This window comes from Lepidothrix coronata, unplaced genomic scaffold, assembly GCF_001604755.1.
Source record: "Lepidothrix coronata isolate B3197 unplaced genomic scaffold, Lepidothrix_coronata-1.0 Scaffold119, whole genome shotgun sequence".
Taxonomy (NCBI): Eukaryota; Metazoa; Chordata; class Aves; order Passeriformes; family Pipridae; genus Lepidothrix; species Lepidothrix coronata.
The window spans coordinates 2,121,735-2,138,958 of NW_016690299.1; the positions used below are offsets into that span (position 1 = coordinate 2,121,735).

At 50.2% G+C, this 17,224-nt stretch overlaps 3 protein-coding genes across 4 annotated transcripts in view; 1 reads left to right on the forward strand and 2 right to left on the reverse strand.

The window, feature by feature from the left end:
* The window catches only part of L2HGDH (L-2-hydroxyglutarate dehydrogenase), a 14,754-nt gene extending 14,405 nt beyond the window's left edge, over positions 1 to 349 (reverse strand). Inside the window, exon 1 of the mRNA XM_017825449.1 lies at positions 253 to 349. Within this exon, the coding sequence (XP_017680938.1) occupies positions 253 to 329 (77 nt within the window). The 5' untranslated portion in view covers positions 330 to 349. The remainder of the gene's footprint in view (positions 1 to 252) is intronic.
* ATP5S (ATP synthase, H+ transporting, mitochondrial Fo complex subunit s (factor B)) lies at positions 327 to 3,974 on the forward strand. The gene is made up of 5 exons (XM_017825450.1): positions 327 to 447; positions 615 to 712; positions 1,945 to 2,153; positions 2,896 to 3,067; positions 3,405 to 3,974. Exons 2-5 carry the CDS (start codon positions 621 to 623, stop codon positions 3,517 to 3,519), a joined length of 588 nt encoding a protein of 195 aa, XP_017680939.1. The 5' UTR covers positions 327 to 447; positions 615 to 620; the 3' UTR covers positions 3,520 to 3,974.
* Positions 3,975 to 4,973: 999 nt separating this feature from the next.
* On the reverse strand, positions 4,974 to 17,091 carry CDKL1 (cyclin dependent kinase like 1). 2 transcript variants are annotated; one of them, XM_017825523.1, is made up of 9 exons: positions 17,052 to 17,091; positions 14,250 to 14,371; positions 12,202 to 12,274; positions 10,290 to 10,380; positions 9,365 to 9,565; positions 7,757 to 7,839; positions 7,185 to 7,241; positions 6,532 to 6,687; positions 4,974 to 5,635 (listed from the first exon to the last, which is right to left on the reverse strand). In XM_017825523.1, the coding sequence occupies exons 1-9, from the start codon at positions 17,073 to 17,075 to the stop codon at positions 5,528 to 5,530; spliced, it is 915 nt and encodes a 304-aa protein (XP_017681012.1). In that variant the 5' UTR covers positions 17,076 to 17,091; the 3' UTR covers positions 4,974 to 5,527. The 2 variants fall into 2 exon arrangements, with proteins under 2 accessions (XP_017681012.1, XP_017681011.1); XM_017825522.1 differs by lacking the exon at positions 17,052 to 17,091 and adding an exon at positions 16,193 to 16,813.
* Between the last annotated feature and the right edge of the window lie 133 nt (positions 17,092 to 17,224).

Here is a 17,224-nt window from a genome sequence, read left to right on the forward strand (position 1 = left end):
GGACAGAGAGAGGGGATAGGAATAGGGAAAGGGGATAGGGGATATAGAGGATAGGGGATATAGGGAATAGGGTGAGGGGAGAAAGGATATAGGGGGAAGGCGATATAGGGGAGAGAGGTGAGGGGAGGGAGGTGAGGGGAGGGGAGAGGGGAAGCGGAAAGGTAAAGGGAAAAGGCAAAGGATAAGGGAAATGGATAAAGGAAGGGGCAGGACGCGGTCCGGGGCGGTCCGTCCCGCTCCCCCCGGCCTCACCTCCTCCCCCGGCTCTGGACCCGCCACAGCGCCGGGGCCCCGCCCGGGCCCGCGCGGCCCCTCAGCGCCGCCGCCATCTTGGGGGCGGAGAGACCGCCCGGCCGCGTCCGCCGAGTCCGCGTCCACCTCCTCCTCCTCCGCCTCCTCCGCCTCCACAGCCGCTCCGCCGGGCCGGGCAGGGCAGAGCCGGCCAAGGTTCGGCCCTCGGGGCAGCCCGGGGGCGGTGACAGACCCCCGCCTGCAGCCGCGGGTCCCGCCGGGAGGGCAGCCCCGGTCAGGCCTGGAGGGGGGCGCGGCCCCCCCCGTGCTGCTGCTGCGGACGCTCCAAATAATATCTCCCTTTTCTCTCTCTCTTCTCCAAGGAGGTGATGATGGTGTTGGGGAGACTCGTGAAGAAGCCGCCGTCGCCGCCGGGCAGCTGCAGAGGGTTCTGGGGATGGCTGAACGCCGTGTTCAACAAGTAAGAGTGAGTCACTGGGCGATAATCAATTATCAGGTCCCGCGGGTCCACAGCGCGGTTTGTGGAAGAGAAGAATCAAATCCCTGGGCTGCAGAGAACTTAATGCTCTTCTTTCCCTCCAGATTGCGTGTCGGTGCTTGGCAGGGGGCGTTCCGTACCTGCTTCCCATCCCAAAGCTGTGACCCTCCAGAGGAAGGTCTGTGCTCTGCCCCCTCCATGGAGTGGCCACATGGATTCTGTCCCTAAGTCCTGCTCTTCTTTGACCCCAAAACTCATTTAAACACGTAGCAGAACCAAGCCCCTTTACTTATTAAGAACAGCATCAAACCAGCCCATCACTTACAAAGTGATTCAGCCACAGGAGGGTTTCGGATTTACTTTTGAAAGAGAAAACCCTTCTCTGTGAAACTTTCTCTGCCCATAACTTTTGCCAGGAGCTAATAGTTTTGCCTTATGTCTTCTGGCTGTGTGGGAAGGGTTGTGTGGTGTAGCTGATTACTGAAACTAAACCAGACGGGACCCTCTTCCAGGTCTCGGCCTTCATCATTCCTCGCCAGACTAAGAAATGCATCCTTTTCCAGAATGGACCCAAGAAGTTTAACTATTGCTGAAGTGTGGTTTTTATGAAATACCGTAACTGTTGAGAAAAAACAGGCTGCCCAAGGCAGTGGTGGAGTCACCATCCCTGGAAGTTTTCAAGAAACGTGTGGATGTGGCACTTGAGGACATGGTTCAGTGGTGAACGTGGTGGTGGTGCTGGGCTGGTGGTTGGACTTAATGATCTTAAAGGCCTTTCCCAGCCTTAACAACTCCATGATTCTATGAAAAGGATTTAGGAACGACATACTTGTAACAGATTTCAAGATGTTTCTATATAATCAATGTTTGAAAGAGAAATTAGTAGTTGTAAAGCCTCTGGGAAGAAAAAGGTGGTTTTTTTTCTCTCTCCCTACAGACATGGAAAGAAACAATCAGGAAGGTTAAGTCCAGTTGCATTTGCATTCTTTTTTTTTTTTACCAAAAGCATCTGCCATTTAAAACAAGCTAAAAAAAACTCCAGCCAGACTAAGAACCTCACAGTCCAAACGATGACACGTGAACCACGTGCAGTAAATCACATCCTTAGTTTTCTGATACCTTACCACACACCTAAGCAGATATTTGCCGTGGAGCTTTTTGATTGCCAAGGGAATAACTTTTCCACCCTGTGGATGCTCTTTGTGTCGTGGCAGGGTGGACTACGAGCGGATCCAAGCCGTGGGCCCCGACCGGGCGGCCTCGGAGTGGCTCCTGCGCTGCGGGGCCTTGGTGCGGTTCCAGGGCTCCCCAAAGTGGCAGCAGGACTACAACGGGCTCCCCACGGGGCCCCTGGGCAAGTACAAGATAGAAGCAATTAATGCCACCGACTCCTGCATCATGTACAGAGGATTTGACTACCTGGGTAACGTGAGATTGTTCTTAACGGTCTTGATTTCAGTTGCGTCAAAGTATCGATAACTGTGTCATTGTCTCGTTCCTTAGCAAGATACTGAGAAATCTCTCGTGGGGTTTTTTTCCCTTAAAATGGCTTTATGAGTTCCTAAGGTTTTGCTGGAGGTGTGTGATTGGGAACTTCATCAGCCCTTGCCTGAAATGTCCGTAGCACTAAGGAAGTGCCACGAATTTTGATGAGCTGGAAGCAAAAAGCACTATAAATATTCTTTTTCTTCTACACCAAACCATGATTTTGGTGCCTCTGAAGTCATAATTCTGCTTGTTCTCCAGGTATTTATGACATCTTCAAAGACAAAAAGCAAACACTTGGTTTCTTAGAAAAGATTAAAAAGGTGTTTCAGGTCTCCTTTAAACAGCAGAAACCAAAATAGGCAACAGTTACTATTATTATTATTTTTTCTTAGCAGGGGACCTTGAATTTCCTGCATTAGCACATTTCTGTGTCAGTCATTGTTCATCACCCAAACTTGTAGGTTTTTTGTGACATGCCCATGCCAAAGCTCTTCAAATCTTACCAAAAGGGTTTTCATTTATTTGAAGTACCACAAAGGGACTTTGGAGATTCATTGTGTGTTATGGCCCCATGTATACAGGAACTTGTTGCTGGGTGGGTTTGGAGGCAGAACTTAACAACCAGCACAGGATGGTCCTGGCACTCTGAAGCAAATCCTCGTTTTTAATCTTTCCAGATGGTCTGGAGCACGTCACGGACATCAGGCTGGAGAAGTGCATGTACATACAGGACGAGTGTCTGCAGAGGCTCAGCGAGACAAACAACCTGCAGAAGAGTCTCCTCCAGCTGAAGATCATCTCCTGTGGGAATGTCACAGACAAAGGCATCCTTGCCCTTCACAAGCTGACGTACGTGAGCCCCTCACCGCTTCCACAGCACCCTTGTCCCAGCTGTTTTGGGATTGTGTTGGGTGGGGGAGCTGGAGTCTGGCTGTTCCAGATGTGTGGGGCTGCTCCCTGTCACGACATCCTCTCATGGAGGTCTCAGGGCAGACCTGAGTCCTTGGGCATGGGATGCACTTGGATACTGCACCTCTGCAGCTAACAACCTCAAGCACCCACTTCATAAAAAGCTTCTATTATAACCAGTCACCATTTAAAATAATTACAGTAGAATGATCCTTTCTCTAATTTCTTTGGGAGCTGTTAAATAGTAGTTGCTGATTTTCTTTTTAAATATTTACAGGAACCTTGAGTATTTGTATCTGAGTGACCTTCCTGGAATCAGAAAGAAAGAAACCACCTTTCACGCCCTTCAGCAGGCGCTGCCAAAGCTGGAGCTGGAGCTGGACTTGGAATAAACACGACAGCACATGACTGAGATGTGACTTCCTAGTATTTATCATATATTGCATAAATTAACTTGTAGATGCTGCTGTATTTCCAGGTGTGAAAATAAGCCCAGCTCTCCCAGTGCAGCCTCAAAAAGCTGCATGTGACCTTTCCAGAAATTATGCACTGAAGTTTTGTTAAGCTTAAACTAAGTGGTGGATAGCAACAGAGGAGGCAGGTGTCTGTACAGAGTCACGTTTCCTGTGTTCGTAGGGAGCTGTTAATACCTCAGTGAGAAGTGTTCAGCTGTTTTATTGCACAGAAATGAAGTGGCAGTGACAGTGGGGAGTGAAGCCGCAGCGCTGGGCGCGGTCGGTGCCGGGTGTTGGTGCTGTGGGAACAAGGGCTGTTCACTCTCAGAGAATCCCGCCCAGTCGGTGGGAGCTGATTTAATAAAACAGGTCATGGGCCTTTTTTTGTGTTATTCATGCTTTGACTTCTGTTGTGTGGTTGCAATGGAGTCATCTACAGGCAGGCAGGGTCACCTCCTCAGGAACACTGAATGGAGCACGGCTGGCTGTGGCAGAGCAGTGGCCCTTGGATTGTGCACATTTTTGCCGTGTGCTGACATGGACTGAATGAGTTCTGTGCAGCTCTGTAGCTGCATCCTCATCACTGCTGATAAACAGAATCACTGCATCAGTAAGGTTGGAAAAGCCTCCAAGACCATCGAGTCCAAGCGTTTCCCCCAGCACTGCCAAGGCCACCACTGGCCCATGTCCCCAAGTGCCACATCCACATGGCTTTGAAATCCCTCCAGGGATGGGGACTCCAGCACTGCCCTGGGCAGCTGTGCCAGGGCTGGACAACCCTTTCCATGAAGAAATTTTCTATAATATCCAACCTGAACCTCCCCTGGTGCAACTTGAGGCCGTTCCCTCTCCTTCTGTCCCTTGTTCCCTGGGAGCAGAGCCCAACACTCCCTTGGCCCCCCACTCCTGTCAGGGAGTTGGAGAGCCAGAAGGTCCCCCTTGAGTCTCCTTTCCTCCAAGCTGAGCCCCCACAGCTCTCTCAGCCGTTCCTGGTGCTCCAGCCCCTTCCTCAGCATCATTCCCTTCCCTGGACACACTCCAGCCCTTCAATGTCCTTGTGAGGGGCCCAAAACTGCCCCCAGGAATGGAAGTGCCTCAGCTGTGCCAGCACAGGGGGGAGGACTCATCCTCAGGGAGAACACAGCATTTTTAGCCAAATTCCTATCTTTGGTGGTAAGGAAGGGCAGGAGGCAGCGACTCCAAGAAAGATCCACAGTGCTGTCTCAGACATGGATCTCCCTGTGTAAGGACACAAAAGGCCGACAGGTACCATCTGAGGATGTGGGATCTGTCCCACTGAAATGGCTTTGACTGTTGTGGAACACAGAATGTACTGGGAAAACAAAACATTTTTGCTCTTGGTTTCAAGTAAAAAAAAAAAATCCAGTAAATTGGAAAAACAAGCTACATTTCTTTTATTCAAAATCAACCCAATATTACATCCTGAGATTCCACAAACCCGAGTCACTCTTAATACAAACACTAAGGTAGAATCCCTACCTGTGTCTGGCCATTGTTATAAATTAAGTTCATGATTAGTTTTGATCAAAACAATTCCTGTAACTACAAGCAAGTGGCTTCACTATTGTCAGAAACAGCAAAGAAGAGCAACCTCAATCAATGGATGAAACACTCAGGAGAAACTCTAAAAAGAGTAAAGAAACAAGAGGTTATGGTTGATCTGTTCTCCTGGGAGTGGTGCCTGTTGAGCCTGTGAAGCCACTACCAGTAGTTTTAATACTCTGTGATCTGTAAGTGCAGTGGTAAGGCAGGTGTATCCCTGGAGCAGGCTGGGAACTACGTGGAGCAGTCAGGCAGCCTCTCATCAGGCTGGACTCACTTTGTACATGTCATAGCATTTAGTAATTTAGTTTTCCACTGTGTATCCTCCCTTTATGAATCCCGAATTTATCCTTGAACTTTGAACAATCAAGTCTGAATCTGGTCAGATGTTTGGGAAGTGGTAGTTGGATTTCCTTGTTTTGCAGCAGTGCTTCTTGCTGTCCAAAGCTGGGAGAACGTTTCTGCTGGTCAGCTGGGGCAGGTGCTGTAACTAAAGGAAAAGTTACACGGAGCGTATTTGTCTGGAATGAGAATAAAGCACACGTTTCCTTTTTCACATGGAAAAATGTCACTATTCCTACTGTAATCCTGCACTTCTCATACTAAGAGTCATGGTTCTGTGACTGGACTGCAACAAGATCAACTCACTAAAGGGATTTCTTCCAGTCTTCCAGGGCAAGAAAAATATTCCTGTTATATCCTATGGCATAGAAATGGAAGAGGTGACTCAGTGTGATCCAGGAATTCACAGGCTGTAGCAGTTCTCCATTCCTCACCTCCAACTTCCCTGTCTGTTACCAGTTCAGCCCTACAGCTGCTGTGGGGAATGTGGCTCTTGGGCATAAAAATTGCGGAATGACTCACATTGTGAGGATGGATCTGGGGACTTGGGATGGAGTCCAGAAAGGCTGAAGCAGCAGGGAATTTGCCTGGCAACTCCAGCTGCAGAAACACCCAGTGTGTGGTGTAACGTGTGGAACTGAGTATGGGATCATGTCCCGTCACCAGTTACAAACAGAACTGGGCATTTTTTCCATCTCCATAATTTGGGATTAAAAAGCACCAAAAGGATCCCAAATTAAACCAGCCACATGAGTGTGTCCAGTTTGTTCAGCTCTCCTGCTACTCTTTGTCAGGAATGCACATTCCTGGATAACTCTGATGGTTCACAGGGCTGTGCTGCTTATCCCCAGTGCCCCATGGAGCTGCACTGCAGTATCCAGTTCGTATGGATTTACTCTTTAGCCAGGAGGTTTGTTTTCTCCTCAGGATAAAACTGAGACCAGTCCAACACCCTAAACTGCCAGCACAGCCCAGCTCCTGGGAGCCAACAAAACAACCAGCCCCTCCTCAGGCACAGGACATGAAATACTGTGGAAAAGTTACCCCTGGCATGTGCTTCCGGGTCAGCCTAGCTGGTTTCCGAGCTGTTTTTTCCCGTTCTTTCCCCAGATCCACTGCCTCCCTGAAGCTGTCAAAGTAGGGATGCTGCAGCAGCTGCTCACAGGTTTGCCTCTCCGCAGGGTCCATCCGAAGGCATGCCTAGAAAAGATGAAGGATCACACAAAACACTCATGAAACAGGTCTGCACAATTCCAGGCCCTCCCCACAGCCAACACAGTATTCCCACAGGTACATGTGTTAATAATTTTTTAATGTATTATAACAGTGGCTTTTCAGCCAGCAGGAAGCTTGAGGAACAGCTGATACCCAATGACTGCAGCAATTAATCAAGGAATCATGGAATGGTTTGGGTTGGAAAGGACCTCAAAGCCCATCTCATTCTAACCCCCTGCCATGGGCAAGGACAACTTCCACTATCCCAGGTTGCTCCAAGCCCTGTCCAACCTGGCCTTGAACACTTCTAGGGATGAGGAGTCCACAGTTGTAGTAGGAATTCTGGCTTGAGGAATAGGGGCAGGAAACCAGCTCTATTTTTCAATGAATCTCTGATAACTCAGCCCCCAGCTCACACCATTTACTGGTAAGCGACACAGACCCCACTTGCTCCTCTCAGTGCAGGGCTGGAGTTTTCTTACCTTCATGAGAGACAGAGCAGAGTATGAAATATTGGGGAATTTCACTTCCAATGGCTCCTGGAGGGAAAAAAACCAGTGAGTGTACTCATATGAGCAACCTGTTCATTTATCAGGGGACAGAGACCCAGCTTCCCATAGCAATGTGACCCGTTCCTCACAAAATGCCTCCCTCACTCCGTGTGCTTGCAGGCCTGGCACTACTGAGGATGAGCCACCAGGAATGGGGGGAAGGGGTGGAGATCAATAATTTTTTGACTGTCTTTACACAGTGTAGAAGTTAAAATGTCATGAGACGGGTTCAGCCACCTCCAAGTAATATCCTGGTGCACACTGGCAAAGGAAAGGGCAAAGCTTTTGGACTGGGAAAAAAACGCTGCGCAGCAAAGGACTGGTCAAGCTGAGCGAGGCTCTTCCAGTTCCACTTCCAAAGCAGGCAGCACGTGGGTAAAAAGAAGCAGGAACATTTCCCTGCCCAAACACCCTGTCTCCTTAGCACTGCAGAGTGGATTAGAGTGGAAGAGAGACTGGTTAGCACCAGGCTCAAGGGAATTGCATCTGGAGGCAGCTCTTACCATGCTCTCCGGGTCTGGAATTCTCACCCCGCTGAAGAACTGGTTGGTGCTGAACACTTGCTGGTGCCTGGGAATGAGATCCCCTTCGACCAAGAATAAAGAGAAATTTGGATTAATTTGCTGTTTTTCTAGTACAAGGTTGTATCCTCTAACAAAGCTGATCCCATGCAAGAGAACATCCAAAGAGATGGAATATCACCAAGTGAGCTGAGGAAATGTTCTTCTGTGAGAACTCATGTCCATTTGGGCCATCAGTGATCCCACATCTGTGTGACTGTGCTGAGGGAAAGGCAGGGCCAGGAGTGTTCCAGCTTCAGGAAAATTTAACTCATATTGGTGAAATTCTCTTTGGACACTCCTGAGTGTGTTGTATGGAAAAGAGCTGAAGTGCAGCTCCACCAGGAACACGTTGCAGCTTTTCCCCAGGGCAGCTTTTTTGAAGCTTAGAGCAGCTCAGAGCAAGGAAAATGCTAAAATCAAACCCAGAACAAAGAGCCAGTAAAATGCCAACCCCCATAATGGCACAGCTTCCACCAAGGAGCTTTGCTCAGTCCAGCACCTGGATCCAATGGGAATCTCTTCTGGCTGAAACCCTGTCATTAAAAATAAATTATAACTGCCTAACAGTGGCTTTAATGGATTCTGGAGGATGAAGCAATCGGTGTTGAACTATTTTTCTAGCTAAGGAGCTTATCTGTTTAAAGCCATTAGTTTTATAAACTGCTCAGTAAAAATTACAACTCTCAGTTCATTCCAACAAATTTCAGTTAAAAGTGGGGGGTTGTTCGTTGCCAGGCAAGAAATCAGATGTTACACACTCAGATCAAAGAGAATCAATGACACTGGATTAATTTAAGCGTTATGGGGATAGTGGGTCTTTTATTTAACAAATAAATCTGGAGTGGCTCCTAAAATTCCTTGATGAATAAAGACAAACACGTGGAACAGACAGGTTGTGAACATTTTTGTGAACAAGTGTGAACATTTTCACACTCCCATTCCCAGGCACAGAGACATCCACAGGCACTGGCCACGCTTATGAGACCTCCAAAGCTGGGATGAACTTAATCCAACTATTCATTGACCACTTTGCTTGATTTGCTGAAAAATACCTGGATCTTTCAAACCTTTATGCAAAACATTCCTTTCTGATACAGGCGCCTCGTTTCCCTGTATGGAGACAGGTGAAGATGTGGGAAGCACAGCAGGAGAGGCAGGTGTTCCTGTGCTGTCCCAACCCAAGGGACACCTCAGCAGTCACTGAGCCACCCCAAGGGACCAGGAGGTCTGGTGGTCACCTAACACATCCCACATCTTTCCTAATCTGCCCAGCACCAGATTCAGCTTCCCAGAGGCCACCACTAAAGAGAGTGGAGGGATGGTTCCAGGCAGTCTGCAGGCAATGATCCTGCTTCCACAGCTTTCTACTTTGGGAGCCAGGAAAACCCAGCTCCCTTTTAAGGACAGGAACGCCTCAAATAAGCCAACACCTACTACAGGGAGAGATCCACGGGGCAAATTCACCTCTTGGTTACTCCTGATTCCCACGACAGAGGAAAGCTCCAGTCCTGCCAAAGGCATGGGAAGGCCGTGCAGGGGGACACTCACCCAGGGTTCTCCGGATGAGGTAGAGCTGGTCCACGTCAGACTTCCCAGGCCACAGCGGGACCCCCGAGAGCAGCTCGGCGAAGACGCAGCCGATGGCCCAGACGTCCACGGGGGGCCCGTACTGGGTGTCCCCCACCAGCAGCTCCGGGGAGCGGTACCACCGGGTGGCCACGTAGTCTGTGTAGTAGTCACTGGGACCGGCTGGGTTGGGGTCAGGGAGGAGACAAACAAACAGGAATGTGGGATCAGGGAGATGCAGATGAGCCGTCACCAGTTGTTGCACATGTTGGGGCACCTCCTGGGCAGGCAGTGGCTGCAGGGACGGGGTGAGTCACTGGCCACAACAGGACCCTACTTTGGAAACACTTTGGATCTGGCAAAAATCAGGACCGTGTTTTTCTCCAAATGAAAATGTGCAGAGCTCACAGCAGGGCCCTGCACCAGCCAGTGGGCAGTTCCCAGAGCCCACGTGATTTGTCAGAACAGGAGCTAAAATAAACCAGATTAGGGGGTTTATTTACAAGGAAAATGTGAAGCCATTGTTTGCAGAGGCAGCCAGAGGGGTCTGGCTGCCAGGGAACTCCAGCTGTGTCTCCAGCATTGCATAAACAACGGCTGGGCAGCTCCAAGATGCCCAAGGCTGACTTCCATGTGCCAGTGCCAGCACCCCCAGCAGCTCAGCTGCCCCAGCAGGGAGCTCAGGCTGTTCACAGATCCCCATCACCATGGTGTCTGGACTCTTTCCTTTAAGGTTTGGGATCTCTACCCAGTCTTTAGTAGAGCTTCCCTGGGGAAACACAACAGCCTTTTACATAGGATGCTTTGCAGATGCATCAAGCAAAGAAAAGTGGGTGTTTGAAAGGCTGATCCTACCCTTCAGTGGAGTTTTCCCGTGTTAACAAATCGTGTGTGTAGCAGCACTCACTCAGTATTCGAGCAAATCCAAAGTCACAGAGTTTGATGACGGAGTGCTTTGTTATCAGGATGTTTTCTGGCTTTACATCTCGGTGGATGCACTGCAAACAGAAGGTTAGAAGCAAGTATTTAACCTGGCCCTCATACAAAGACCCTCTTAATTCATCCACACACCCTCTGCACATTGTGCCAGGCAATCATTCCTGCTGAAGGAGATGGAAGGATTTCTGAGCAGCAGCTAAATCCATGTCCCGTCAGGCAGGACAATTACCTGCCCACAGCCCACCCTTGGGATGAGACTCTCTGCAGGCTCAGCTGCACAGCTCTGTGTCACCTGGACAACACGGAGTCAGCTCCCAGAACCAGCTGGGAAGCTCCTGGCAGATGATTCTGCTGGCAAAGCTCAGCAAGAGCTCGGTCTCCCCTGTGCTGATCTCTGCTCAGTGATCTGCTCAGCACAGGTGAGACACATCCAGAGCTCTCTGTGCAGCTCTGGGATCCTCAGCTTCTGTGGATAAATACCTGATGGGAAGAAGTAAAGGAGACCAATCCAGGCTCTCCTTAGTGGTGCCAGTGGCACCAGACAGGCAACAGGCACAAACTGAGCACACAGGAAACTCCACTTAAATCTAAGCAATTTATCTTTTTTAACTGAGAAGGTGGCCTGACACCCAAACAGGTTGTCCAGGGAGTCTGGGAAGCCTCCAGCTTGGAAATATTCAACCCCTGACCGGAAAAGTTTCTGAGCAGCCTGCTCTAGCTGAGCCAGCTTGAGTGTGAGGGCTGGACAAGATGATTTCCCTTCCAACACTGGCAATTCTGTGATTCTTAGGAGGTGACCTTGACCTTCACAACAACTGAATTTGGGCTTGGCAAAGAATTTCTGCTGATCAAACTATCAGAGACCTTCATTTCTTTTGCTCTGCTCAACTCACCAGGGTCTCGCTCATGTCATCCCTCCCACACCATCACCTCAGCACAAACACCTCAGACTTTCCTCCTTAAGCTGGTGGTAAATTATTGTGTCTCCTCTTGAGGACTGAAATGCTGCTTATTAAACCACTGTCATGGAGTTCCAAAAAGGGCAGCTGCATAAAACCTCATTACCTGTGATCTACAGCAGGTCAGGCTGCAGCATCTCATTGTTCCCTCTGCTCTAAAACTCCATTAAATCTTTGAGGGGAACGGAAAAAAGACGCAAACCAACAAATCTTGGAAGCGGGAGAGAGCTGTGGCCAAGTTCCTGTGGCTCAACTGGACATAATTCTCCCAGCAAAGACAAAACACCCATCCCAGGGCCATCTCCTGCCCCACTCATAAATCTCAAACATTGGCAGATGAACAAAAACAAAGACAATTACAGCTAAGTTTGCTTAAAGAACTTCTCCAAAGGGCTCCTTCTCCTTCCCTGTTTCCCAAAGTGTTCCCACTAAAACGCACACAACTCGTGTCTCCCTCCAGAAGGCAGAGCAGGGGTTGTGAAAGGGGTTTACTGTGTCTGAGTTTTGAAATCTTTTAACTGGTGCCATGATTCAAGGCCTGTGACTGTCAGCAGGACTTTCTGATAAATCAGCAGCAGTTTGCTCAGCTCTCAGCTGAGGAGCTGGGAAGGCAGTTTCCTGGGCATCAGCTGTAATGCACAGCACAGGAATACACAGGGATACATTCCTGTTCCACCTGGAAGCTTGTCTAAGGTCATTAGAGCAAATCATTCCTTGACAGCCAACCCAAGGGGCCTGTGAGACAGTAAATGCAGCTGTTGTGGGTATACACTGATGTTTCAGATGTGTTTGCTGTTGAAAACAGGAAATTCCATCTGATTGCAGTCCATGAAAGCTCTGTAATCAGGAAAGTGCCAACAGAACCCCCCTCTTGCCCAAGGCCATGTCCCAGCAACTGTTAGTGCTGTTCAGGGCACTCACATTGTGTTTATGGCAGAAGTTCACGGCCTGGAGGGTCTGCCAGGTTATGCTCTTCACCAGGTACTCCGGCACCCTGTTTGAAAAAACAGGACATTAAAAATCACTTCAGCATTACAGGGAAAAGGAAGGGGAGGCCTTTGAGTGCTGACACTGTACAGGCATCTCTGAGCAAAATCATCAGGGAAATCAGAAAACACTTCCAAATCCAGTCAGTGCCACAAGACACAAGGGTTCACTGCAGTGTGACAGTGTCTGGGACCACTGTCACAGCCAGGCCTGCCACTGGTGACCACACAGCAACGTCAGATCCTGTCTCGTGGCTGTGTTCAGCATCCACATTTCCTGGCAATCCCAAAATGCCAGCAGGCATTTCTGCCTCTATAACTGCTCAGGGCTGGAACTGTTGGAGAACCCATGGTATAGATACAGCTGTGCAATGCTGTCATGGCACTGATTGTCCAGGGAGGTGACAAAATAAGGGGAGGAAGCATGTTCCTACAAGAGTATAAAGCTCTGCTTTGGTTTGGATGCCCCCTCTTCACTCCCAAAGCTGGCAAATACCTCCCAGCCCACTCTCCTCTCTTTCAGTTACTGGACAACAGTTCTTAAACTTCCTTGGCTGCCTGTAAGGATCTTCAACAACCCCAGGAAAGGCAGAGGTGACAACCTTGGCACTTTCAATCTCAAATACCATTTTATTTCACGTGTTCGATGTTGAAAAGTTTCCGATTCATTACAAAGAAAAAAACTAAACCAAAACAATACAAGCCTGGTTTTTTCTCTAAGGCACTTTGTGCTGTCAGTGCTGAGGGTCTTGTGCTGACACTGCTGTGGCAATGCTAGAGATTCCTTCCAGAAACATCTCAGAATGATGGGAGTGCTCCACTGACAGCCTGACAAGGGGATGGAGTTGGTCAAATGGCCTGGAAACAGCGTGTGCCCACCCACCTTAACCTGACCACAAAAGACTGGACCATCTGCAAAGACAGGAAGCAAAGTATGCAGCCTGTGTTACATGTTCATCCACACTGGAGTCATTTGGATGAACAGAAAGCAAATGTGAAGTATTTTCTTCAAGGAGGGTTATCCATCCTCTCCTTCAGATTCCAGGTGAACTGGTTCAAACTGGGGTGACAGCTGCCCACCAGCTCACAAAGCCATGTGCTGTCACCGTGCTCCATTCTCCTCGAGCTCCACACTGGGGAGAAAGGCAGTAACAGGCTCTTGTTTACTCAACCCCCAGTCAGTCTCCCGCAGGCAGCTCATTTAGCTCCAGGCCTGTAAAATGATTTATGAACTCCTGCTTAGCATTTCCACAGCACCAGGTCACCGTGGGTAATTAGGGACAATGTGTTCAGTGGGAGTGTCATTTACACTGTGTGAAAGAACAGACCCCGTGTGGAGCTCACACCCGGTGCAAGCGCCTGTGTGAGGAGGGAGTTCACTGGGGCTGTGCAGGGAGGTGCAGGCACAGCTCCTGGGAATTCCTGCCAACTCACACATCCCTCTGAGCATCCAAAAGCCATGTAAGTGTGGCACCTGGGGATATGGTTTAGAGTGGTGGGCTTGGCAGTGCTGGATTAGTTGGACTCAATGGTCTTAGAGGCTTTTCCAACCTAAACAATTCCACGAGCCTGTGATTCTGTATTTGGGTGCTCAGTGATGTGCCCCAGTGTGCAGTGATGTGCAGCACAGCTGGGGAGCAGTGGAAGGAGGGCTGGGGGCCCCCAGCACACCCCTGCAGCGACACACCAGCTGCTCCCAAGCCCTCGGGTTTGCTGCTCCCCAGCCAGGCAGAGCTCACCCAAATACTCGGCTCGGCGCTCCCGTCTCCGTGGAGAGCAGCTCTGCACAGGGACACACACGGGCTCACACACCATTCCTGGGGATGTCAGTGCTAAACCACAGTAACAGAGCAAGTGCTGGGCACGGGGCTGAGAAACCTCTCCTGTAATTAACGAAATTCCTCTGAAAATCCACAGGGAAGCAACGACATGGACGCTCCGACTCCTGCACTCAAAGCTCCCGGGGGGACATGGGCCACTCACCCCCGGGGGTGCCTGTCCAGCTCGTGGAGAACCGTGTGGTCGCAGTACTCGAACACCAGGTGCAGCTTCCGCTTCCTCCTGAACACCTCCAGCAGGTTCACCAGGTTGGGGTGTTTGAGTTGCTGTAACACACAGGGGATGGACAGCTCAGTTCCTGCAGGGAGTAAAGGTGTGGGGGACAGGGATTTTGCCTGCAAGTCACAATTCCTTAAGCTGAACCCTTTATACGAGCACAGCACGATGTGAAGCACCAGCTCGGCTACAGCTCAGCCTGCGTGTACTTGTTTTAGGAACTGGCCATGGGCAGTAAGTCAGCTTGGCTGCAGCAAGTGCCTCAGATAACAAATTCATCACTGTGCCCACGGCTGTTCTGGCCCTGCCAGTCACTGTGAGGATCAGCCTTTGAGGGCACCACAGTGAAAAGCAGCTCTCCATGGAAATCACACGGGGCAAGAGCCTGCAGCAGGCAAACACACATTTGGCAGAAAGCAAGAGCTTCCCTGAAGCACATGGCCTCAGCTTCACCACGTTTACTGTCACAGTCTGGGTGGGTCAACTAGGAGAATTTTTATTCCTGCTTCTTCCACTTCCTCTCAATCCACCTCATGTGTTCATGGAATCCCAGAATGGTCTGGGTTGGAAGAGACCCCAAAGATCATCCACTTCCAGCCCCCTGCCATGGGCAGGGACACCTTCCTCTATCCCAGGTTGCTCCGAGCCCTGTCCAGCCTGGCCTTGGACACTTCCAGGGATCCAGGGACAGCCACAGCTTCTCTGGGTAACCTGTGCCAGGGCCTCCCCACCCTCACAGCCAAGAATTTCTTCCTAGTATCCCAGGACAAGGGGGAATAGCTTCCCACTGACAGAGGGCAGGGTTAAATGGGATATTGGGAAGGAATTGTTGGCTGTGAAGGTGGTGAGGCCCTGGCACAGGTTGCCCAGAGAAGAGGTGGCTGCCCCTGGATCCCTGGAAGTGTCCAAGGGCAGGCTGGACAGTGCTCGGAGCAACCTGGGATAGGGGAAGGTGTCCCTACAGGAGGGTGGAACTGTATGACCTTTGGGGTCCCTACCAACCCAAACAATTCCAGGATTCTATGGTTTCAAGACTCTGCAAACTGCCCCCACCCTCCCTCGGCTCCTGGCCACAAAACCCCCTTTCTCTACAAGCCATTTACTGTCCAGAAGAATGATTTATCAGGCCCCACATTTTTTACCGATGAAACACAATCTCGCTGCATCTTTGACAAACAGGAGTTGCCTAAGCCAGTAAATACCTCAAAAAACAAACAAACTGTTACTATTTACAGAGAAAAAGCTGAAAAGACAGCCAAGCATGTCTGCACTTGTTAAAATCAACAGTGCCCCAACACAGATCCTGCCATGCTTGGCTGCAGCGATGCAAGCTTTGGATCCTAAAGGATGATCCAGTTCCCAGCTGGATCTTCTTCAGCAATGATTGTTTTCCTTTTCAGATCTTAAATACAATTTAAATGTTAATGCATCTCCAGCATTGTTTATTGAAATGAAACAGCACACATCCTGTGTTCGCTTAGGATAGGAGAAAAAGGCTGCTTCTCCCCAAAATCTGACTGAAAAACAAATATCCTGTTTTTCTGAGATGATGGGCTTTCCCGGATGGCAGGTGGACAAATCATGAGCACCCTGGAGAAAGTGGAAAGTGAAAAATTCTTCCCACTTCTCTGAACACACAGCTGAGGGTGCTGTGTGCCATCACCTGGCAGCAAGTTTATAACAAATAAAAGGAAATATTTTTTTCACACAACACATTCCTAAAGCCTCAGGAAACTATGGAGACCAAATGAACACAACAGTTCAAAAAAGAGATGGGACAGACTCCCAGCTCCCTAAGCAAGAAGCAACGGGCACAACCTTTGGCTCCAGAATCCTTGCCCAGAAGCTGGGAATGTGAAAGGAAACCTTACCCCATCCTCTCCCTCTTCCTCCTGGGTCTCCCCTCGTTTCTGTATGCTTGATAGACCTGGGGTGTCACCCACTGTAGATGTTCCCGTGCTTTTATTTTCACCAGGAAAATACACATAGAGGGTGAAGGAGCGACCCATTTCTGTGTGAGGGTGAGCTCTCACAGAGAGGTCAGGAAAGGATCAGCAAAGACAAGCTGCTGCCATGGCTCACAGGTGCGGCTCTGCCCTCGATTCCTGGCATTCAATCCACAGCTGGATCTTCCTGCACGCCAGGCTCCGACACTGCGGATCCCCCAAGATCAGGGGCTCAGAAAGGGCATTTTAAGGAGGAGCTGGGGCAGATTTATCAACTGGGGAGCTGGGAGAGTTACATTCCATGGCTGTCCCCCTCCTCGTGCTGTTTAGGATCACTTTTTGCCCATGTGTTTTACACCGGCTCCAACAGTTCTGGACCGACCCTCCCAGCCTGGGCTGGGGAGGATCACCTGGCATCGCCATCCCTGGACAAGTGGGCTGGCCATTCCCTGGCACCGGCTTTCTCCCAGATAAGCTGACTTGGGCACTTCATGGTGCTCCCTCGCACCCGAATCTTTGCTTCCCCCCCCTCACGAGACACCATCTCCCTCACAGATGCCCTCATGCCCCCTCTCTTCAGGGTTGCCCTCACAGCCTGTCCCTTCGTGACGCCCTGTCCCCTCATTGCTGCCCTCACACCCCGTCCCCTCACGACGCCCTGTCCCCTCATGGCTGCCCTCACGCCTTGTTCCTCAGGACGCTCTGTCTCCTCAGAACTCCCCTCAGCCCCGTCCCCTCACGATGGCCGCGTCCCCTCAGCGCTGCCCCCACTCTTTGTCTGTACCCTCACGATGCCCTGTCCCTTCATGGCTGCCCTCACGCCTTGTTCCTCAGGACGCTCTGTCTCCTCAGAACTCCCCTCAGCCCCGTCCCCTCACGATGGCCGCGTCCCCTCAGCGCAGCCCCCACTCTTTGTCTGTACCCTCACGATGCCCTGTCCCTTCATGGCTGCCCTCA